The 25,568-nt window shown below is 35.0% G+C and overlaps 1 protein-coding gene across 1 annotated transcript; it reads left to right on the plus strand.

Annotated features, from left to right (window-relative positions):
- The first annotated feature begins 850 nt into the window (after positions 1-850).
- Positions 851-24,253, plus strand: LOC134841458 (sodium/hydrogen exchanger 9B2-like). Its single transcript, XM_063857465.1, has 14 exons — positions 851-1,233; positions 6,455-6,659; positions 7,487-7,605; positions 10,288-10,464; positions 10,747-10,887; positions 11,152-11,225; positions 12,359-12,503; positions 13,659-13,776; positions 14,109-14,215; positions 20,054-20,194; positions 21,006-21,174; positions 21,812-22,012; positions 23,324-23,542; positions 23,979-24,253. Exons 1-14 carry the CDS (start codon positions 1,206-1,208, stop codon positions 23,983-23,985), a joined length of 1,851 nt encoding a protein of 616 aa, XP_063713535.1. The 5' UTR covers positions 851-1,205; the 3' UTR covers positions 23,986-24,253.
- Positions 24,254-25,568: the final 1,315 nt, after the last annotated feature.

Raw genomic sequence — 25,568 nt, forward strand, 5'->3', positions numbered from 1 at the left:
AAAAAGAATTCGAAAAAGGAAATCGAGTAAATTTATATTAAGCATTCATATTATATCATATCAGGGTATTTTTAGTCCAGAGTATTATGGAAATTTAATGTCGAATAGAATATTTGAATACATGGGCGCGGATTTGGGGGGGGGGGGGGACGCTTCTCCCCTCCTTCTTCAGGGATTCGACTCCCTCGCCAATCAAAGAGTTCCCCTTTGGTTCCATTTTATTATCACATCCATTTTCGACCAACCAACCCTAAAATTTTTCTAAAGGCGACAATCAAATTTTAGTTTAAGGGAAACAAGAGCCAAAAAAAATAAAATTTTGGTCAAAATCTAGAAAAGAAGTGCTTAAAACGGAATTTTTAGCCGGTTTGTTTTAAAACATTTGTATTGTAAGCTTTTTGCTGAATAGGACCTTTTAGAAAGCTTAAGAGCTCGGAAAACCAATTTGGTTAACCTATAAATAAAGGTCGACAAAATTTTCCAAAATTTTCTGAAAATAAGAACCCCATCCCCCCTCGAGAAAATCATCCGCTCATGGTTGAGTATATTTGGAATGCGTTAGTAAACCTTCGTGACTTAGTATCGGTTGTAACAGAATCAACAAACTTGGAGCAAATCGAGCATCAAATTCAAAAATTAATTTTTGCTTACACTACTTTTAAATCTGCATCACAATTAAATGAATGTACGGCCGCAAAAAAGTAGATTAGAAAACAAAAGCCTCTGTGTGATAACAATGGTCACTTATTTTTGTGAAAAAAAACTTCTATCAAACAGCAGGCCCCTTCAAAATATCAATCTGATTACAAAACATTCAAACTAAGCTTACATTGCACATTTACAAAGATGTTTTCTTGCGTTTTGTTGGTCACATCATTTTAAATTTACTCTGCGCGATCTTCATGAATGGTTTTAAATTTACTCTTGTGCAGCATCATTACTTACTTTTTACTCACGCTCAAATGCAGATCTACACCAAATCTAAAATTATTTATTCACAAAAAAGTCTCTATTGATACACTACACACCTTTATTTTCAGTTTATTTCATCTAATAAATTTGTTCAGTTTCGAAAATTATTGAACTATTTTCCCATCTATATTAAACATAGTTTGGGTGATGATTATAACTTGGTATCCCGTGAGATAACCAGCCAGGTCAATAAAAATTATCCGAGAGAGTCAAAAACCAAAACCAGGACCATAATGGTTCATGCAGATCACAGCGTATCAGGTAAGATTTGAACCAATCTTTAACTTGGGTCAGAATGGGTCAAGTGATTCATTATTATATTGCAGTATTTTCATTTTCATTCTTGATTCGACTTTCCAAAATATTCATAAAAGTCAAATAAACCGGTTTTAAATTTTTATTTTTTAGATGAACTAAAAAAACAAGACTGTTCGTATCAGGGCAAATCACTGAAGGTTCCGACTGCCTTTTCCTTTAGGGTTTATGAAGCAGTAATAACATGAAAAATGTAATGTCATAAAATATAACGAAGAATATTTTTCTAAAATTTGAAAATTTTTGTAAAAATCATCACCCCAGCCGCCATAGAAAACACAAAGTGATAGATTTAGCCCCTAGTAACGAATAAATTAAGGCAAATAAACTTCATCAACCAACTTGGAACGTTTTCCATTGACGAAGTAAGTCTCCGCTTACGCTTTAATAGCGCGAAATCTCGTCAAAAATGGCCAGTTAAAAAGTCGAAATTTGTCTGAAGAAATCAACCATCCCGAGCACAAAATTTCCGTAAATTTCGTTACAAAAGCCGAAACAACAAAAGTCTCAAATTCAACTCAAAATTTGAAAATAACAAAAATTCTGCAAAAAAATTAGAAAAAGTTTCAAAAATTTCATTTTTTTAACGTTTTTTTTTTGTGTTTTTCAGTCTTTTTCTTAAGACTCAAATTACCTATTTGACTATGACTGCCTAAATCTTTCCAAAATATGATTACAATCTATATTTTTTTGTTCAGATCATTTTATCAAACCACACAGAAAAAAGGACTATTTTGAAGAGAAAAAAATTGTATTTTTTTCTAAGACCATGGTCAGAAAATTCGTTGTTTTTACACAGTAATCGGCTATGTTTGTTCCATATTGACTTTTTTCGAATGAATGCAAACAAACCTAAAAAAACTGAACTGAAATTATGCTACATGTGGGATTAAAAAAAGATGATTATTTTCTCAACTGCTCTGTATACAAGCTTCGAATGACATGATAGAAAATAAAAATGATCTACTTCGCAGCAAAAAGCTGAAAACTTTCGAACCAAATCCTTTACTTTTCCGACGGTGAAAAATGGGGAGAAGATTATTTCCATCCGGGGAAGTTTTAAATTTTTTGATTTTCCACGCAAAATCAGGTACCAAAAATAATCATCGAAGTAGGTCGTCTGATATATCATATTAAAACGCTTTCAGTCGTGATTCAAAATTCCTCAAAATTTTTTTTTGTTTTACAGCGCAAAACCATGTACCGCGAGCAATCACCAGACCATTCAAACTGTCTATTGTTTTAAAAACAATTTAGTTGTGACTCGAAACACATCAAAAATTCTCAAGAAGTATTGAGAAAAACCTGTTTGATTTTTTTGATTTTCGGTCTAATTTCGAGCTGATAAGGTCATCGTGGAGTCTTACAACAACCTATTTAAGCCGTAAAAACTTAGTTTCACTGGAGCAAGGTTAGTGTTTGACGTTTTTTAACGCCATTTTTTTTCTCAAAGTTTTCGAAAAATCAAAAAATTCGGCAAAAAAAAAGAAAAAAAGATTGTGAAAATTTTCAAATTTTTAAACATTTATATGAGCTTTTCTCTAAAAACAAGCTGTTTTCATATTGACATATTTTGCTATGGTTGTCGAATATACCTAATTTTTTGTTTTGTTTAGATCTTTTTATCACACCACACAGAAAAACTCCACTAATATGAAAAAAAAAGTTTTTTTTTCTAAGTCCATGGCCGGGACATTCTGTACTATTTGCACTGTAAGCGGCTATTTTTGGTCAACAAATATATTTTTTAAAAAAATACACCAAAAATTTTGATTAAACTGAAATTACGCTCTAAATATTTGATAAAATGGATGAACAAATTCCCAGCTGCTTTGTATACAAGCATCGAATGACATGATAAAAAATACAAAGTGATCTACTTCGCAGAAAAAATTGAAAACAAATTTGATATCACTGCAAAATTTGATATCATTCCAACTAGTTTGCTCTCGCATGCATGTAGAAATTACAATCATTCAAACAAAAACAACAAAAATAGAAGCAATCATTAAAAGAAGTCAAATCGATTTCTTTTTCAAAATGCTCATCTCAAATCAAAAAATTTTTAGAAAAATCAAAGAAACTGGTTTAAAAAGGTTAGTTGAGGATTTAAAAAAAAAGGAAATACAGTTTCATACGTACGGAAAAAATTATGTGAGACCTCTTATAGCCAATTTTTCATATCTGCAAAATGTAAGACTAGCGTTTTTTCCTTGAGCGAAAGCTCCAGTTTCACTTTAAATGTTTGTGTTGTTTCTGAAAAACAATAAAAGTAAGGTTTTCTCTTAATAGAAAACACACAATTTAATTGACATAAGTTTACAAATGATCTATTCAAAAATTTTCTAGCTAAATTAATGTTGTATTTAATTTTTTCAAACATTTTGTGAGCTTTCACGTAGAAAAAAAAGTAGTCCTTAAAAACAGTGAGCTGTTTTTTCACAAATTCATTTTTTCATTAGTATGCACAAAATTCAAAATTTGGCTGTTTGCAAAACGATTATTGTAGTTTGAGATTGCTTGATGTGAAAAACTGAGTTATACGCAAAAGGTTTGCAAATTTGTCTGCAATTTTTTATCGGAAAACTTTTATTTGAGCTTAGAAACATTTTTGTAGCATACAAAAATTCGCTCAAACTTTATAAATTTTCAGAATTTTTTTGTTCAAGTAAAAATTGTTGTTATACCCACATTTCTCAAAAAGGGACAATGTTTATTAAGCTTTTTTTTCATAGATTTCATGAGGGACTGATTGTACGAAAAGCTTTTTTCTTGAATTGAAATATATTACAATTATTTTTCTTGCATGGAGAGCAACGCGGTCAGGTCTACAACTAGTGAAATTTTTGCTTTTCAACTTTGAAATGGCAACCCTCCAACCAAAAAAGCATATGAAGTTTTTGGCTTCTCAAAACCGAAATCAAAGTTGAAAATTATTTTAAGAAACAGAAAACATACAAGGCAGATCATTGTTTGAGAAGAAATATTTTTCAAATCCAGGCTAAGCCGTTTTGAACGCCGTTACGTGGATGAGCACACTCAGGCACCTAACTGGTACGACACATTCGTTTTTCAGTAAATAGATCGTCTCTTTTGTGTTTTGAATGTTTTTATTTTATATCTAGCCCAAAAAAAACTTGATATGGCAAAAAAATTTTGTCTGATTTTCTTCAATGGATTTGTATTGTACAGCGTCTATTTTACTTTTTTCATGTTCTCAAAAATAATACATTCAAAAACACAACCGAAAGACAGTAAAAGCAAGAAAACAGAAAAAAAAAACTGATTTAAAAAAAAACTTTCAACTTCAATTTCGGAGACAAATGACCTAAAAGCTCTTTGAATTTCAAAAACAATTTTGATTGACATTTTTGATTGAAAATTCAAAAATTAAAGTTTTCGTTCCGCTGAGAAATCTAAAAATCGATCACGTTTTTGGAGTTTTTTTTTGCTTTTTGATAGTGTAAATTGCCTTCCTATTAACTACTTTATTCAGTTTAAGTACAAGATATAGTTTGATACTTTAATGGAAGACAGAAAATGCAACCTAATCTCAAAAAGGATCAAAATGTATTAGAAAAAACTCATGGTAATTCTGTACGGTCAGGTCAGTGAGAGAGCTATAAAAATTTTCATGGGTTAACAAACAAAAAACTCCTATCTGAGAAGATTTCTATCAGATTTGTAGGGAAGTTCGCATATCTTACAATTCTTAAAAGAAAGTTCTAATAGCTTTTTTTTCCAATTTTAAATTAAGAAAGTATAACACCGCCGAAAAGACTTGAATAATGATTTTTAATAGCAAGAATTTTTTTATGATTTTACTCGAATACGTTTATAAATCAATTTGTATTGGACTGCATCAAGAGTTTTCAAACTTTGGTTATAATCTAAGCATTTCGAACAAAAATTCCAAAATAAAATTTTAGAATTTTTTTTTCATTTATTTTGCTTTTGATAGCTCCTCAGTGAGAAAATATTTACTTTTCATCAAGAAACTAACCCTATAAAGTCAGTTCGGTCAAATCAAGTGGAAAAATGGGCTCTTTTTCAGTCCCCCTTTCAAAATATCGAGTTTTATGTTTGTTTTACGTGTTATTACGGCTAAATGCGTGATGTTACGCTGTAATGTATGAAGAACAAATCTGTTCAGAATTGTCGATTTGTTCACCACACCAAATTTCATTGCACTATGACAACGTTAAATAGACTTTTCAAATTTGAATTTGAAAGGGGGGACTGGAAAAGAGCCGAAAAATGTTAAATTCGGCCGTTATTGAACTCTGCTACAACTAAGACTTTCTGTTGTAGTTAAAGCTTACAAGAAAACTTTAAAGCACTAATAAAAATTAGATTTAGAAAATTTTTGTACGAAAAAAATTTATCTGACATTTATCTTCCAAGAAAATTCACTCTGTTACTACTTTCTGATAAAGCAAACTACCTATCTTGTATTATTCTTGAGGCGTAATTTTGTAAAAAGTTGTAAGATTCTGATAAAAAAAGTTCCGAGATAGCTACGTTTGGTCAACCTGGGTTTGGTGGCCTAATACTAACTCAAGTCCACTCCAAATCCCCTCATGATCTGAAAAAGAAAGATTACTCTGTCACGAAACGTAGCAACGTATAAAATGTCATCTAACACTTTTCAGCGCATGCAGCCATTACAAAGCCACTCTTAGTAAATTTTGTACTGGGAAAGATTCTACGGAATGGGACTCTTTTCCTGCAAATTTTGAACCAGATTCCGCATACGATCGTTCAATTTGAATCAGAAGATTTCTCATCAAACAGAAATCCAGCTACATAGACCACTAATACATGCAAAAGATGTGTCTGTAGAATCCAGACTAGAGCGAGCACATTTTTCCGCTCTGTGATGAAACCGAGTTTGGCGTCGTAATGACTGCGTTAAAAAATATCAAAATTAGACCAATCTGTATAAAAATCATCCAAACGATTCAATCAAAAGCAGCAATTGAGCATTTAAGAAAGCAAATTTTCTATCAATTAATAATTTTCCATGAAGAGTTCATTTCAGATTAGGTTTCATTGGGGTCTTGCTTTTGAAAAATTATGCCAGAAATTGTCATGAAGATCGGTGAACTGTTCTTTTTTATAGAGCAATGTCTCTATGAACTTTTTTCAGATCTCTGTTTACTTTCAGGCAGTGTGGCCAATGAATCAGCCTCCAAAGCTAGTTCACAGCCTGGCAGGTGTTCCAGAATATGCCACGACATCATCCACTCCAGAGTGGTGTCCCTCTTCCGAGTCAGGGAACACCCCCTGGACGACACTGCCACTCTGGCCCAGAAGGCCGCTTGGAACTTCCGCTGTCCCCCACATGGAAAAGTGGGATGGGTGCTAACTAGGTATAGGATGATTCTTTTTTTCTTAACACTTGATTTTTGCCTGTTTTTTAATAGGAATCCTAATTAGGGGTTCTTAATCTATTTGGCCTTTTACTCATACAGAAATTAACCATGCTTAAATAGGCCTGATAGCCATTCAATGGTGCTTGCGCAAATCTCAGAAACCTTAATATATTAATTGATGATGAAAAAAAAGGATTTTTGCTGAAATGATAACCCTCTTCGAATCGGAATTAACGCGACATGAGTTCCACGATGATTGTTAATCATCGACGTACAGTGGTGCACCAGCTCCTAAACCAGGATAGAAGTTCAACTCTAAATCGAATTCATGTTGGTCTAAGCCGAACTTACCAGCAAACAAAAAACTAAAGCAAGCTGAGATTCTCATCACCTAGAAGAACTTTATGATGTGGAGATCGTAAGGATCTAAAACAGCTCTTATGTTGGCACTCATGCAATTCATGCTATTATAAACATAGAATTTTATGGTCTAATTCTTCCAAAAAGTGTAAAATAACGTCTGTTTTCATTTAAATTTGCCTGCGACGCGGAAAGTTTGGTCAAAATACAGGTTTCCTTAGGTTATCGAAGAGCTCGGGAAATCCATTTCTTCAACCTAAAAAGTTCGAAAATTTTAGTTTTTTTTTCAAAATCTCTTCAAGCATCCTCGAGAAAATGGTAATTTGCGCCTTGTACATGTTTACATTGAAATCTTTGCAGCAAATGATCCACAAACTAAAGTTCACTTGCAAAACAGTCTGAAAATGCACCATGGTGATGTCACTATAAATTACTTTGATTCAAACTATAGAAAAATGTTTTAGATTTGTGGGCTTCCTGATTGGGATGGGTGCCCTTTATGGTCTGCTGGGTCCAGATGATGCCAGACCAGAAGTATACATCTTTGCACTATACATCATCAGCCGACTGTCCGGATTCCTTGGTAACACTGTTAATACAACTTATTAGAGTCTGAAGTCTCATTATCTTGATGAGCAAATATTATTATCGATGAAAATCGAACAAAAACTAAAACTGCATGGGTGAAGCAAAAATTCCCGCCACTTGTGATACAAATGTTACAAAAAAGTAAAAGAAAAATATATATTTATTCAAAACAGATCCAAAAATTTTTTTGTCTATTTCAGTTCGAAGGTTGATATGACCCTAGCCGAAAAAAAGAAAATTTTACAAAATTTTGCATCGAGTTGTGGCCAAGCCAATCTAAAGAAAAAATTATTCATTAGAGATTTATTATCAGTTGTATTACGATCCGCCCGGACATTCAGGTTTCACCAGGATATTCCAAAACATGAACAAGACTGCTCGTAGCAGGTCGACGCTTTGAGTTTTCAGACTACCCTTGAATGTCTTGAAATTGCGTTCAACTTGAAAAAAAGTGCAATCTTCAAAAAATAATAGTTCATCCATCCCCACACGCTATTTGAATGTCAAATTTATATATTACGCAAATAGTTACGTGTGAAAAAGAACAACAAGCATGTTCTTATTCAGTTTTAAACGGTTTTTGAGCCAGATAAAATGGGAGCTTACACAATAATAGCACGAAATATATCGCGCGTTAATTCTGCTAATTCAGCTAATTTAGCTCAAATACTCAGTTATTGTCTTCAAAATATGGAACAGTAAATATATTGAAATAATTATAGCCGGTTTTTGTGCAAGTAGCACAGAATGTTCCGACCATAGACTAAAAAATACAACAACATTTTTTTCAAATTAGTGTCATTTTTCTACGTGGCGCGATAAAAGAATCTGAGCGAAAAGCTAGAAATTAGGCAATGTCCAGACTGATAGTAAAAAAAGCAAATTGGACAACAGTTTCTGAGAAAATTACTAGAAAAACAAAAAAATTAAGAAGCGTTTCCTCATTTTTTTGAATCTTTTTACCTCCAAAATGCCGTGAAAAACTCTAACAGCTAATTTTACTAGAGTACAGCTAAAATTAGGTGGACATAAGCTATACTAGGCGCCTTTCATTAACAAAATAAGCCTGCTCGCTCGCTTTATTTGCTCAAAATAGACTCTAAAAATCAAAAACTTTAAACTGGTTTTTCTCGACACTGAGAAACCATTTTCGAAGGTTTTAACTGTCGTGCGAATCACAACTGTAATTTCAATATAATTTCAATATAATTTATCACTTGACTCATCATGATAATTATTTGTGGTAGTTGATTATGCGTACAAAAAAAACACAAGATTTCTCCCCTTTTTTCAAAGGCCGGAAAAAAGACGAAGCGTGTAACATCTAAACCTACTGCCTTTGAAAAAGATAAGTCCTTTGAAAAAGATAAGTCAGCAATTTAAACGACAAAACATCAACCATAACCCCAGAAATCTATAAGAAAAACATAGCCAATAAAAAAACAAGTGTGGTGAATATTTGTGCACTAGACAAATATTTGGCAGTAGCATGTAAAAGAGATGAGATTGATCAATTGAAAAGTTACGAAGATACATGAAACCAAGTCAGTTAAAACTAAAGCAAAAACCGAACAAGTTTGCTCATATATGAGAGCAAATGTTCCTTCTGCCTCTGAATTGGTATCAGAAAGTTGTTGGTAAAAATACGAAAAAAATAAATGTTTTGAACAATATCACAAATCGAGTGAAAAAATTGAGTGAAAAATCGAGTACGAAACTAATAAGACCGATTAGCGCGCCTCATTTTAAGCTATCACGGTTTTGTAGTTTTACACATAAAAAAAATCGCGTTACATTTTCAACCTCATAAATAAGGTCTTACCAGTGCGCATAAATTAGTGCAAATGAAGGCCAATTTGGAAATTTTTAAACTCCTAGAAGTTTTTTTAATCGACAAAATGGACAGAAAAATTAATCGAGAGTAAACCATTTTTTTACATTTGAAACCAGGGCGTCGATATCTTCAATAGTGTTACGATGATTTTTTTTGGTACAATCTTTGATTTAGTTTGCCGACTAAATATAGATTTTGACTAAATTAAAAATTCACCCGGTACTCGTTTAGAAGTATGGCACCACCGTTTTTGATGAGTGCCACTCAGAAGCTGGTTTAGAAGTGTGGTACCAGTCACCAGACCGCTTGAAATATACTTGAAGTACTTCAAGTGGATGAAAATTACAGAAACATTTGTATACAATTCTTCGTCAGATAAGCCAACTAAAACGAAATAATCAAAAATATCAGTTCACTGGCAAAACTTAGAAAGTACCTTTAGAAACTTCTATTATTGGTTTTAATTTAGGAAAACTGGTAGTTTAACGGGACCATACTTCTAAAGGAGGTTTTAATGGTTTATGCTGTTGAAGAGGTGCTGATTTGAATCATGATATGAATATACAATCAGACGCTGAAAAACTTGCAGTGAATAAACTGAAAAAAATTGAATAAAAAAATGAAATAGACTTTAAAGTTGTGAGTCCGATTCCGCCATACTTCAATTCTTCCCTTCCTGGAATAGGGTAATTTGTCCTGCATCCATATTAAAAAGCAATGGGGTTCGTTTCACAGAAAAAAAAGTCATATTTTTCAAAAAATTCTCCTAAACCAACCCTTCCGCAGAAATATCCTATGTCCTTTCACCTTATGGGTATAAACGTGCTGCCGCTTCTGTTGCAGTGTCTCTGATGCGGTTGCCTCCCCTGTTGGGCATGTTGGTGGCGGGGATAGCAGTGAGTAATCTGAGGGCCCAGTTCGACCTAATAGAGGACGTGGAGCCGTACTGGAAGGAGGTGTTGAGGGACATCTCCTTTATCACCATCCTCATCCGAGCCGGACTCAGCCTCAACCCCAAAGGTAACCACTAATCCTAAACAAGGTAAGTTTCTGCTGAATATCCGTTTGTATACAATTTTCCAGACCTTGCGCGACCGTCGCGACTCAAGTCCGCGATTTTGCGCTGCTCAAAAACCACTGAGCGATTGCAAAAGTTTGCTCGCACAATCCCCTAATTTCGGTCGCGCAATCCTTAAGTAGCGCCCCTCGGCCCGGGTTGCACACAATTTTTGGATCTCATTTCAACACTTTCTGCCAATTTAGCCGTCGATTTAGTGAACTAATAGCCCTTTGTTTGCATAGGAGTGCTTGAGATGAAGAGTGTGGTGGTTAGACTGGCCGCGTGTCCGGGAGTGATCACGGAGGGACCGGTGGTGGCTATGCTGGCCTACTTCCTACTTGGCCTACCATTCCTCTGGGCACTCATGCTCGGATTCATTCTAGGTACTCTTTTCAAGTGTCATTCGACCCCTCATTTCATTTTTGCACCATCATCTTTGTCTGAATGCTAAATATACAAAATCGCAGCATGTTTCAAAACGAGAAGCAAGAACGAAATCGCGCTCCTGGATGGTGAAAAGATTCCTGGAAAGTATTTTTTTAATGCCACCAGGAGGCCCTTTTTGGTTCGAGCAAAACTTGAAAATGCAAAATTCTGGAACTACAAATTTTTTTTAAAGCTGGATTGAATGAATCCTTTTGTTTCAGCGGCTGTGTCTCCGGCTGTGGTGGTTCCCTCACTACTGGGCCTCCAAGCCTTCGGCTACGGGGTGGACCAAGGGGTTCGTTACTCTGTTTACAAATTCGAACGCAGAGATAAAGTAGAGCTTCTCACTACTTTGCGATTAAATTTAAACAGAAAATGGTAGAGCTAGCCGAAAATCACAGGTCGAAAAAAATGATAAAATGAAAAAAGAACATTCAAACGTTTGTCCCAAAAAAACACTATTCAATTATTGCAAAATAAAATTGTTAGCATTGAAGCAATATGACAAATTTAGGGTAAACACCCCGATGAAATGGAAAAAAAAGGTCGTACAAAACTATGAAGCTATGATGTTTTTCCAATCCAAGTTTCATGTCTTCTCCGGAGCACTCGAGCGCAAAAAATTTAGTTCCGCTTTTCCAAAGTGATAAATGAAGTAACTGAAATGATACAATAAACCAAAACCATTTAAGCCAAACAAAATTATAACATAACAAATTAAAAACACGAGTCATCCAAAATCTTGGAACACATTCACATGCATAATTAAAAACTTTGAATATGCATTACTGTTTTAGTCTTCCATATTTGAAGTATAGCTAAATCACCAAGAAAATTGTTTGGAAAATTGTTTGTCAGAAAGCAATCATGATCCCTTTATAAGCATATACATGTATGTTGAAGCTGTTAAATAAGTTTACCATTTCAAAATTCCTTCTAATTTGATCTTCCTGTGATATCAAAGTTGTTCACGGAAAAAGTCTTATATCAGGTTGCAAAGCCCTTGCTGATCACAAGAGTGATTAATGCAGACTACAATGCTATATAAGGAAAGATGTCATATCATAGTTACAAAACACATGCATAAGGTGTTCTTTTAAAAAGTATCTTCAAAATCTCCCAATTTTGGATAATAGGGTCTAAATTAATGAACTGTCTTTAAATATTAGCGAGCAATATTAAATATATTAAATATACTCATTAAGCATAGCGAGTAATATCTTCCTTAAAATTTAATGAAGATAGTGCTATTACCAAAATTGAAATAGCATCCCTTGTTTTGTGGTTATGAATGCCATGAGCAAAATATGAAAATTAATGCATTTAATGTCAAACAGTTCTGGATTCGTGAACATAATTTGATTATTATATGACCAAACAATGACCATATATCTCAAACTATGACCAAACGTCTCAATTTTTATCCAGGTACCGACATTGATCATTGCGGCTGCGAGCATAGACGACATCATCGCCATCTCCGCTTTCTCCATCGTGTTGAGCATCACCTTCGGAGACCACTCCTCCGGCATCTGGTTAGAGCTACTCCGGGCACCCCTAGAGGTCATCTTAGGTCAGTACTTCTCCTGGTTTAACGCCAACTCAAACAAACAAAATATGTATACCAATACCATTAGAAAAAAAAAAACATTTCTCTATAGAAAACAGGGATGGCTCCAGGGATGGGCTTCCATGGACAGGTAACCCGGGACAACTGCGCAATTCAGTGCTTATTGAGGCCATCACGTGATTAGGCATCAGGGGCTGTGAAAACGAATTTAGGGGGCAAATTCACAGCCCTCTAAAAGACATTTATTCAACAAGGCGATGATAGCAAAAAGAAGCATGAGTGTATTTTGGGAGCGCTCGAAAACAAAAGATTGCAGCTCTGTAAATTAAAATGAAAAGTTTTTGAAATATTAAAAAGGAAGCACAACAGCGGTTTTCTTTGAAACAATACATAGCTGACTGTTCTCCATTTCCCTAGTTGTTAACGACTTTCTTTTCAGTAGCTAGATTCTTACCTGTCAAAAAGGTAAATGAAAATGTTTCGCCCGAAACAATAATTAGACAATCAAGGATAAGCAGAAGAATGAGAATTGGAAGCTGTAGAAAAAATGATTCATTTTTCATGATATATCTTCAAGATATATCATGAAAAATGAATAATTTTTTCTACAGCTTGATCTATTTTTACAGTTAAATGTAACTTTAATCGAGCTTCGGGATGATGGATGAGCAACGAGACAAGTAGATTTGAAGTTTTATTTTTCTTGAGCTAATTATTATCTCGAATTTAAGTTAATTAACTAATTCATCGGATCCCACTGGTAAACGATTTTTGACCCCTTCGTTAAAAGAAAAATTGTAATTAGTGAATAGTAGTTCAAAATATACCAATTTCATGTAAAAAATCGATGGTTTAGTGGGCGTTAAAAAATTAGACTCGGGTTAAGTTATTCCTACTGATTTAATGGTATAACACATAGAGTTATAGACCAGTACCGAATGGACAAATTTTTGTCGCTTTGTACTCGAGGGTGGTTGTTAAAAATAGCCTATTTTGTATCTGCGGTTTTTCACTATTTGACTATCAAAATTACAAAATTCAATTAAGGTAGTATTTTTAAAGTTGATTATTAATAGATCTAAGCACAAACTTAAGTAAATCAAAGATATGGAGTTCGTACAGTCAAAATAACCAAATTGAGTCATTGTTGATTTTTAGGTGTGGGAGCGTCTCTGTTGGTGGGTATTGTATTATGGTACGTCCCCCCTCCCGACAAGAACGAAGTGGATTTCCAGGGAAAACCGAAACCCAAACAGCCAGACCACACCATGGCCAGGTGAGAAATATATGAACGCCAAAACTGTAAAAAAAAACATTCACAGAAGATAGTAGATAATTTGAAATGGTTGAGGCGGTTCACCGACTTTAAAATTTCTGGATACCATTTTCTTAAAAATTGCTAAATAAATGGCTTGTATTTTTTTCTAAAATGGCAGATGCATTTTTAAAAAGATTCAAAATCATAGCAACGTCAGAGATTCAAAGCTTTTTTTCTGTCATTGCGCCAAATCTAGAGCTTGCTTCTGAAAAACAGACGCTACTTTTTTATGAGACAAAGAAGATTTTGAGACTTTTTTCTGACATTGACAACCGAGTTTATCAATTAAGGTTTCTGATGCTGTTCGGAAGTGGCATTCTCTTCATGTTCGGAGCTCGGAAGCTGCACTTGGCAGGAGCAGGTGCGCTCGGAACACTCTGCTGCGCATTCTTCACAGGCAAGTCACTGCAAATACTTCAATAAAGGCAAACGATCTTCATCTTTTTCTCAATTAAAAAACAGATAGCAAACATACATATGTATAAAAAAGTCCCTTTTCTTACGGTTGAAATTCGAATAAAGTAAAAGTACGTAATGTGCTTTCAAGTCTTACAATTTGGAAATGTAATGGTTTTTGCTACGACTTATAAGACATGTTGTGATGCAAAATGAAAATGTTTATTTTTTTGATGTACATGGCCAGGTCCTAAGGGCTATGAAACAAGTTGCCTTGAGATAAAAGTGTCCCATGAAGGAATTCTATGTCGCTAGTTAAAAGTTTTATAGCTTGTAGCCTGCAATATTTTTTTCAACACGCAGAGATACACACAACTCATCTGAACTAGTCTTCTTTTCTCTCATCTGTGACAATTTGTGCCTGAAATCAGGGGCGGATCTAGGATTTTTCTTTAGAGGGGGGGGGGGGCGCATTTTCAGAAAAATTTCGAAAATTTTTGTCGACTTTTTTTTGGTCGACCGATTTGATTTTCTGAGAGCTCTTCAAATCTCTAAAAAGAACCTATTTTGTTTTGACCTAACTTTCTGCGCCGCAGGAAAATTTTTGAAAAAAGGCCAAAAAAGGCGTTTTTAGGCACTTTTTGGAAACTTTTTGCGTTTTTTCGGCGCGCGCTCCCCCTCAAAATTGTTATATTTTGGCGCCAAAGGCGCCTTTCGAAAAATTTTAGGGCCATGCAGCCAAAAATGGATAACTCAAAATAGTACAAAGGGGGACCCTATGGGTCGGCAGGGGGTCAAATCCCTGAGGAGGGGGGGGGGGATGTCCGCCCCCCTGCCTTACCACTAAATCCGCTGGTGCCTGAAATTCCATTCAAGCTGTCCAATTACTATGGCATCTCGTATGTGATACATTGTTTTCACCGAGAGTTTTCGGTTGTGCAGAAAACATTTATAAAATCAAAGTGTTGTCCTTCTCTTTCCAATTTTCTCAGGAACTAATGGAAAGCTTGCGCTCAGGGTGTTTTTTATTCAGAACAATTTTTTTTGGCGATCAAAATCAGGGGCGGATTTAGGGGGGGAGCGGGGGGGCGGACGCCCCCTAACCCCCCCCCCCCCCCCCTCAGTGATTCGACCCCCTGCCGACCCAAAGGGTCCCCCCTTTGGTACTTTTTAAGAAATCCATTTGTTGCCAACCGACTCTAAAATTTTTCTAAAGGCGCCTTTGGCGCCAATATATACTAACTTTAAGGGGGAGCGCGCGCCAAAAAAACGCGATTTTTTTGGTCAAAATTTTTCAAAAAGTGCCTAAAAACGGCTTTTTTGACCCGTTTTTTCAAAAATTTGCCTGCGGCGCAGAACATTTGGCCAAAACAGGGACCTTTTAGTGCTTTAGACGAGCTCTAAATTAATTTGGAAAATCAAATTGGTCGAAATAAAAAAAAAAGGTCGTCAAAATTTTCGAAAAATTTTTGAAAATCCGCCCCCCCCCTCGAAAAAATCCTAGATCCGCCCCTGATCAAAATGATATATTCCTAGGATTCTAGGAATTCTTTTATACATCCATGGAGATATTGTCTCTCTGAATTCAACTGGAAAAAATATCTCACCTGCAATCTTTTTTGGTAAAACTTCGGGGTTTAAAAATTGCCAATTTTAACAACCATTCAAGTAAATATTTTGCGCTTTTGCAGAATTTTTTCAATGATGCTTGAAGCTTGATGAGTTATTCCACACTCGGTTACACTGCAAATTGAATTAAATCGAAGTCATTGGGTTGATTAGTAACCCACAAGACTCAAATTGTATCACCTGAATTTTGATTTTGGCTATGAGCGGATGGTGTCAAAAACAATAGAATTTATATTATTTATATTAAAACTTAAAAGTTAAAAGTAAAATTTTCAACATTTTAAAGATGTAAGATCAGTAGATATCACAACCACAAGAAAGTGACTTGACCTTAGTTTTATGAATTACAAGAGTAATTAGTCTAATATTTTTAAGGCATACTTCTAGGGTCTTCATAAAAGATAATCAGCTCATGTAGTGAAGCCTTGGAAAACAAACGTGAAATCAAATTTTTTTGCTAGAAGTACGCAAAATAAAGCACCGAAAGAGCTGTAAAATGAGCTAAGGCTGCAGCTAAATAATTATAAATTCCTTCAGTCAAAATAATTCAAATATGAGATTTTGCTATCCAGAAATCTTTAGTTTCTAAGATTGTTGGGTGAATTTTTTCGGATTTTTGCTCGATAGGAAAAACATGATGGCATAGATGAGGGTTGTTTCAAAACTTAAAAATTTTTTTGGGGGGGTATTCACTTGATGCAGGTGTCGAATGATAGAAAACTTTTAAATAATCAGAAACGTTAGATGTTTCTATTGGCCAAACAACTTTAGTGCAGAACGGAAGTGAATATTTACTGTAAATAAAATATAGCAGCACTGCAAAGATTTGCTGCACAATTTTTGCAGATAAACAATAATTTTTTAAATCGGTTTTAAATTTTTTGCAAAACCCGACTTAGATTTCAGGGTCTTATGAACTAAACGGCCCAAAATAAATATTTCTAAATCTTGATCTTAAGTCAATATGTGGTTCAATCTGTTTGGTTCAATATCCAATCAAATGCAAACAACATGGTCCGGCGTTTCAATTAAAACTTGAAGCAGATAAGTTATTGACCGAATTGACTAAAACGAAAGGTTTTTTTTTGCGTTGAAACCATTTTACTGAACAAAAAACATGAAATCAATTTTATTATTTGATTAAGATTTACTTTCTCAGTAAGTTTGGCTAATATTTTTTTCTACTAAAACGGTTGACTGACATGCCTGGCCATGTTGCTTAAGTTTGATTGGCTAATATTAGCCAATCAAATTCGTCCGCATTAGTTTTAGCCAAAAGATAAAAATATTTTAATTTTGGGCCGTTTTGTGCATAAGACCCCGATTTCATTTCAAATTTCACGTTTCTGCTTACTTTCTACAGATTTATTAATAATATTAATGGTCTGGATTAATCTGTTTTCTTAGAAATTATCGCGATCTCTTTGAGATTGTTGAATATACAATTCTAACTGGCTGAAAAAAACTGAATTTTAAATTCTAACATTCGACCATTCATCTTGAAGGACGCAACCGTTTTCTGCAGCCTCTGGTAGAAAGCAATTATAGAAAACTCAACTATAGACGGCTATATAAACAACACACTCGAACTAGCATACATTGCATGTCAAAAAAAGCTGTGAAATCAAATGGGTTAACTGGCGCAGTGTACGGTCTGTAAAAATACAACCTCCATTCATTTTGTACTCGTCAGTAAGATAAAATTCTGATCTAATTGGTATAAAATGACTAAGAAGGCTTTTTTTAACAATTATTTGAGTTTATCGCAGTAACTTTCCGAAAACCAAAAATAAACAAGATTTCAGATAAGTTTTTTGGAAAAAAAAGTTTTAACCTGGGGATTTTAAAGATAATTCTAATTTAGCGAAATGGTCTCTTAAACAGAATTTAAATGTTTTGTATGCTTATTGGGATGTTTTTTGACAAGATTGTCTGCATACTGCAATGTCACATGGAATTTTTTTACCTATCCCCCCCCCCCCCCGTTTTGGACCTTGTTAACTATCCCCCCTAAGCATGTATTATTTTTGACAACCATTTCTGTATACGATATGCATTTCAAAAATGTCAACGATTAAGTGGGTTTTCATTTTCGTGCGTTCGTATTTGTATTACTCACTATTTATATTTTACCAACGCAAAAATTTTAACTATATAAATATTTTCTGAAAATTGTTTTAAACTATTGAAAATGTGCCCGCCATAGTTGAATTTCTGAAAATCGAAATAAGGGGAGGGGGGAAATAGTTAACAAGATCCGTCACGTAACAAACTTTGGCGCATTTCAACGCGCACTAAAACCATGCAGTAGTTATGATTTCTAGCGGTGGGTATTCACAAGTACCAAAATGATAAATCAGTCCCATTTGTACCAAAATAAAAAATTAATCGCGTTAGTACTAAAAACATTCAATTGGCCAAAAACTACTACGCCGACTATTTAAAGCTCTTGGTTTAAGTCACCGGTGGGCGCACTACGCACGCGTCGCCGCTTCGCGGCGATAACCGGCTCTAATTTTCGTATAGAGTCCTACCCTCTGTTGGCAAGCTCGCAACACGTTGGCGCGACTGCGGCGGTGACTATTCTTCTGCTTAGTTTTCTTCTGTTTGAACAGTAGAAAATTAATGTATTAATTCGTTGGCTCACAATTCGACCAATCAGAAAACGAGTTGAATAATTTTGATACAAAAGGGACCGATTTTTCATTTTGGCAGAAATGAACATTGGTATGAATGGGATTTCACCATTTCTAGCATTGATTTAATTAAACTCTGAAAATTACCAATTTTTTTTATCGAAAAACATTTGTGGAAAAAGCGAGAATAAACAGCCAAAGTTATGAATTTTTATCATATTGCGTAATCTATGATAAGTACTGGTCACACAATCAAGACAGAAGCAAAACGGAGCTTCGCACAACTTGCAAAACAACACAAACATAAAAAATATAAGAAGTACAAAAAAAAAGTTCGAAAAAAAACTAAATGTACCAAAATTTAAATTGTTTAATGTTTCAATAGCAGTTCATTCGAACCAAACAAGCCGATTAAAAACGGAAAAAATCTTGAACAATGAAGTTTTGAGTCCCACGTGAACAATAAACTAAAATTTTATAGCTAAAAATAAAATTGCTTGCAGTGCAAAAAAATCAGTGATGTTGCAATAAAGCCGACAATAAATGAGCAGACACGAAAAAAAAAAGATTTAATATAAGGAGCAGACAATAAATGAACAGAAAAGAAAAAATGATTTTACATTGACAAAAATATTTGGCATCCTCCCTAAAACTAGAATAAACAACAGTTGCAATTGCAATTGCAATGAAAGTTACTTTCATCACAAAAAAAAATCCGTGGTGTAGCAATTTAGCCGAAAAAACTTGAGCGAGCAAACGAAAGTCCGACAATTCAATTTGTACCAATTTTTTTTTAAATTGCATACACTGAAAAAAAACAAGGCCCGGCGAAGACTCGAACTCCAAAACATAGAGATCAAAGTCGACGTCGTTATTCGTTGTCCAAGTGGGAAATTGCCTACAAGTTGTTAAGAGCTGACAAGAAAAGAAGTAATTGCAAGAAAAGTTGTATTCGGAAAAAAAATTAGTTCCCGTTTTAAGACTCTTGCTCTCGTAAGTGAAACAACTGCAAGCAAACAACGTATTAACCCATTTAGTCCGGCCGTTTCCATATGGAGAAGGGGATCCGCTAAAAACTTTTGGGTGGTTTTTTGAAAAGTTTGCGACTTTTATGATCTGAAATCATTTGCAAAAAAATGAATGAATGCAGGCAAATGGCTGTTTGGAATCACTTTTATTAGTTTTCTCGGGCCCACTCCTATTTTTAGCAAATGCACAGTCGTCCCAAAAGCGCTTGTAAACACATTATTAGGTCAAGTAGACGAAATTGGATGCGGTTAAAAACATTTTAAGGGGGTGTTTTTAGATTTAATGCGGAACCGGCAATTGAAAATGGAGGTGAAATAGTGCCAAAAGAGGGTCTTTTTAAAATTAATATGGCAAATGGAATCAAATAGCCACGCATTTGCTTGTGGGTAATTTTTGTTTGACTTACCTATTGTTAGGACGAGACACCTGAAAACGGGCCGCTGCTTAATGGTGTTCTTCCATACTATTCCGATTTGTATTTGTAACTTTATATATATGCTTGTGTGACAAGATATCGTTTGGAAACAATTTATTGTTTATTATAGGTCTGGGCTGGGACCGAAAGACAAAGGTGCCGGTGGGTAATGCGTTCGGTCACGCATGGAACTCGCTGATGCCTCTGCTGTTCGGGCTCATAGGCAGCGAGATAGATCTGAAGGTGCTAGCAGACCCCAAACTCATACTCAGTGAGTAATGCCAATTACGCAATGCTCGGAAGTATTTTATACCATTGATTGACCAACATAGATTAATGTTAAGAGAGAGTAAGCGATCGATTCAATTAACATTTTCGACCCGTACTGTATTAATTTTACAGAAAAATTTTATTAAACTAAGCAATCTGCCATTTTCGAACAAATTTGCGTGTAAATTTGAAATAAATAATAATCTTAATAACCATAAAAAATTGTTTTGAGGTTTATAATCAGAATCAGTAGCGGATTTAGGGGGGGGCGGACCCCCATCCCTCAGGGATTCGACCCCCTGCCGACCCAAAGGGTCCCCTCTTTGTACTATTTTGAGATATCCATTTTTGGATGACTGGCCTTAAAATGTTTCTAAAGGCGCCTTTGGTGCCAAAACGTAGTAATTTTGAGGGGGGAGCGCGCGCCGAAAAAACGCGATTTTTTGGTCTGTGCATAAAAATATTTTATTAAGTGGCCTGCGGTGCAGAAAATTTGGTCAATCTAGTGTCTTTTTAATGTTTTAGTGATTTGGGAGAGCTCTCTAAGCCCCCCCCCACCCCTCGAGAAATTCCTAGATCGGCGCCTGATCAAAATAATACAAAGTTTTGTACAGTTTCGACCCAGTCTCAAGCCTGAGAGAACATCATAAGACCATATGGTCCGTTTTGCAGGCAACCTTGAGACATAGCATCTGACTGAAAAACTAAACCTTTGCACTGTTAATTTTTTTGCAGGTCATTTGCTCTTTTTAATTAATTTTGTCCGCTCCAGCTTTTTTGTGTGGAAATTTTTCTGGATTTATTTGATTCAGGTTCCCTGGGAGTCATAAGTGGAGGCCTGATTGCCCGCTTCCTGGCGACTTTCCTCTCGGTGGCATGTGCTGGTCTCAACATCCGGGAGAGGGTATTCGTGGCCATAGCATGGATACCCAAGGCCACTGTCCAGGCAGCTATGGGCAGCATACCCCTGGATATAGCCAGGTTCGAGAAAATGTTTTTAAAAGGTTAAAAGTATACCAAATTCTGCTGAATTAGGAATCGTGATATTTCCGATGGTATCTTCAGAAAAATTAAGTACCATAAATCGAGGAACCACATTGATTTGCTGAACTTTCTAATAATTTTTTTTAAAAATGTGACACCAAAAACTTTGGTCACCGGCTGTTTAAAAAGGTTTGACCAAAAAGTTGCGTTTATGTTTCAGTGCACATTGTCCCTTAAGTTTTGAATGTATTGGCGCCAGGGGTACTTTTTGAAAATGTAAAATATTTTGAATTGGTTGGGAAGGCGTGGACATCGTTCAACTATCAAAGGGTGTTTAAATTCGGCCGTCAAAAACAATTTCGTGTCATTTAAGATCTAATCCACAAAACACATGCAGAAATAGAAGCCGATCACTGTTCATTTATCGTGGCGCAAAAATTAATAATGATAAAATCTCTGTTTAGAATCCGAGTAACGACTGCAAACTCTTTAATATGATGCGATTCACGTTACCATTTGCGTGAAAAATACACACACACACACACACACGCGCGCGCGTGCGAGGCCCAAAATCCTTCTTACCCTTCGAATAATAACAGTGTTGGTAATGCGAGTCTTTTGCATGTCATTTCAGAGAACAATATGAGACTGCCAAACTGAACTTTGACTCACAGCACTTTGGAAATGTTTCTGATTCTGCCAATGGGACCATAGGACAGCAGTGGCAGTCGGATTTGGATGAGGCGGGTGCCCACTTGGACTATGGCAAGGTCATCATCACAGTGGCCGTAGTCGCAATCCTCATCTCAGCCCCTATTGGTGCTATCGGCATAAGGTACACTTGTCAGAATTTAAATATCGCACCAATATATACAACAACATTTGAAAAAACATGCCTAAAAACACGCAAATTTTCAAAAAAAAATTTAAAAAATTTTAGCCTTTTTTTTAAAATTTTGACCATTAAAAAAAAAACAGGTCAAAATTGCCGTTTTTGGACACTTTTTGGAAAGTTTTGAGCAAAAAAAAAGCGTTTTAGTGGCGGGTACTCTCCTTCTCCCTCCTCGGTAATTCGACCCCCTGCCGACCCAAAAAAATGTTCCTTTGTACTATTTTGAGATATCCATTTCTGGCTGACTGACCCTAAAATTTTTCTAATGGCACCTTGAGCGCCAAAATATACAAATTTTGAAGGTACAGCGCGCGCCGAAAAAAACGCGATTTTTTAATCAAAGAATTCCAAAAAAGCCTAAAAACGCCTTCTTGGCCTGTTTTTGCGCAGAAAATGTGGTAAAAATAAGGATTTTATAGTGATTTGGAAAAGTTTGAAAAGCCACAAAAGCCACAAATCCTGGAAAAAAAGTATTTGCACCATTAAAAACTTACAAGGAGATTTAAATAGTCATTTCTGCGGGATCTAAGCAGACAAAAAACATGCGATAGTCTAAATTGGCCGAAACTTTTTAGTTTACTACAAAATCAGTCTTGACTGGAAATGAACTCTTGCCCTTTGTTGTCGCAAGCAAGTGTGTCACTACCGCGCCAAGTGGGTAAAACAAAGTTTTCAACGGGAAAAAGTATAGCATCCAGATGTCACACTCTTGCTTGTCGCGAAATTAATTAGATATTGGACATAAAAAAGCTTGAATTATCATCGACACTTTAATATTATCGCCCTTTTTTCAATATTTTTTTTTTTTCAGCTAGTATCCATGAGCGCTATATTTTTTGATTATAATTTACGGACCAATAATTAAATTCTCATTATTTGAACAATTTTTAACAAAACACATCGGCACGTATAAAACATAATGAGACAATAAAGTCTGAAAAATTGAAATTTTTGCAGTAATTTTGAATTAATCATTTTTTGATAATCAAATTTGATTGAACCCAAAATTCATCAAGAAGCAACCTATTACAAAAAATGGTTTTAACGGCAGTGAGATATAGACTTTTTGTTTTCTTGCGTTTATTACTTTTTGGCTATATTTTGTTGATTTGTAAATTTATATCTAAAAGCATGTAATCTTCAATCTCCGGGTTATGTCAATAAATTTACATTTTTTTTTTCAAAAAAATGGAAGGAAGTTCTTTCAGAACTACTATTTATTTGACATCGTGAGTGATGCTTTCATTTTTTCAGCGTGACCGGAAAGAAATTGTTGCGAGTGTCGATGAGACGCAGGAGGTCGTCCCGGATAGTGTTGAGGAGGGACGGACACCCTCGACCTCTGCAGCTGGAGGATGAGCTAACGCCAGAAGAAGAGCCTGACCAGCCCAGGACACTCTCTTTGGACACCCCGACTACAGTTACAACACCCATCACTCCAAATCACAACAATGCACCACCTGACGACAGTCAGTAAGTATGGGGGGGGGGGGGGGGGACTGTTTTTGAAAAAAATTCCAGAAAACAAGCCCCTCAAGCAACGGTGAAAGCGCAACAGGCATAATACCTAGCAGGCATACTAGAAAGTAAGTTTTGACGTAGCAGGCATACCAATTATCGGATTTTAATTATCGTTACCTGTTTTTTAAATTGTCAAAAAAGGATGATATTGTTTGATTTGCTCACACGTATGAAGTAACACTTATTCCACGGCTGAAATAGAACTTTTTTGGCAAAACAAAAGATTGCGAACGGTCGTATTAAGCTTTGAGAAAGCAACGGCTTAACAGCAGACACGTTATTCATCTTCGGATCAGGGAACTATTTTTGCCATTATTTCGATTTCGTCTATAAACGAACAATTTTTCTCGTTAATAGCAATGATTAAAACCTGATCTTTTTGCTTTAGCTGCTAAAGGGGACCAAGAAATCACAAAGAATAACAGACCAGAGCCTGGATAAGAGTTGGACCTGCCAAAGGGAAAATTAATTCCAATAAAATTTTAGAGTACATAAATTAACTGATTATAAATCACTAATAAACAATTCAAACAGGCAACAGAAATTTGTGAGCAAAGATCTTTTCTTTCATAATTTTTCTCTTGTTTACTTATTTTGATATAATTCTTATTTTTCTATTTTAAAATAGACTGCAAAAAATTGATATTACAATTCTAATTCAAATTCACAAGTATAATGCAATTTCAACTCTATTTTATTAACTGAATTGATGTTACCAGCTTTGCTAAACAACAAAATAAGCTCATACTTGGAAATTATTTTGAGCAGCTGATTTATAAAGCAGTCTTAACAATATGAGAAGAAAATTTGCACCAAATGCAAACTCGGCTCTTTTGCTATTTCGACAAACCCCACCACTTTTGAAGTTCAATTTTTGCGTTGTCGCCAGGCTTTGCGACAACGCAAAAAATGTGCGACTTATTTGACAAACAAGTCGTAACTACTTGTTTGTCAAATATGAAAAAAAAGTTATAATATCATAGAAAAAATTGTTGACTAAAGATTTTACAGCGAAAAAAATAAGGCAGCTATATCATCTCAACCATTTGGAAATTGATACAGAAGAGTTTTTTCCTATTCAAGTAAGAATTGTTTAAAATTGGTGATGTGAATCAAAACCAACAAAAACAAACATTAAATTCAAAGACTTTCAGGCAAAGCAAAAGCATACTAATCACAGGAGCATCCGGTGGCTGTGCAACTAGAACAGAAGAATTCCGACTTCATTCATGAACAAACTAATTTTCTTTTTTCTTTCAAAATTTGTTTTTTGTGCGTTTTTTCAAAAAACGAAACATAGCCGAAGAAAAAACTTCTCTCCATTTTAAGTGGTCTCAACCATAACTTACAAATCTTAATGACATACGCATTTAATGAGCTTTTAGAATTATTGTTCCGACCATTTGAAAGGGGTGTAGGAATTTAGTATTCGCGTGTGTTTTAGTTTTTTCTTTTTTTAATTTTTCACGCAGATTTCAGTAATATATCATATTAAAGCTTTTTCAACATAAATCGAACGATATTGAAAAAGTTTGAAAAAAATTTGCAAGGTGTTGAAAAAAACAGGTTTGAAATTTTGGTTTTTCGACTTAATTTGATCGAATAAATAAGCTTGCAATAGCATATTTAATGGCTTAAAAGATTACAGTAGCTCAATTTAAGCCATAAACTTAGTTTCACTCGACGCAACTTAGTTGTTTTTAGTATTTTAGCGCTTTATGGAATCAAAAACTTATTTTTTTAAGACTGTGATCGGAATATTCTGTGCTATCTGCAAAGTAACCGGCTATCCTTGTTTTGTTTTAAGCTTGTTTTGTTTTTTCGTGCCTGCTCTTAACATTCGAAGAACGAAACCCGGCCAAAAACAAAGTTTCTTCACATTTTAGCGTCCGGAACAAATCTAAAAAAAGGGGAAATATCATTTTTGCACTTAAAGTGCTTTTGTTTCAATTTTTTTTGTGCGTAATAAAAACTTGGT

The sequence above is a fragment of the Symsagittifera roscoffensis genome, chromosome 3 (assembly GCF_963678635.1).
Source record: "Symsagittifera roscoffensis chromosome 3, txSymRosc1.1, whole genome shotgun sequence".
In the NCBI taxonomy this organism is placed as follows: Eukaryota; Metazoa; Xenacoelomorpha; order Acoela; family Convolutidae; genus Symsagittifera; species Symsagittifera roscoffensis.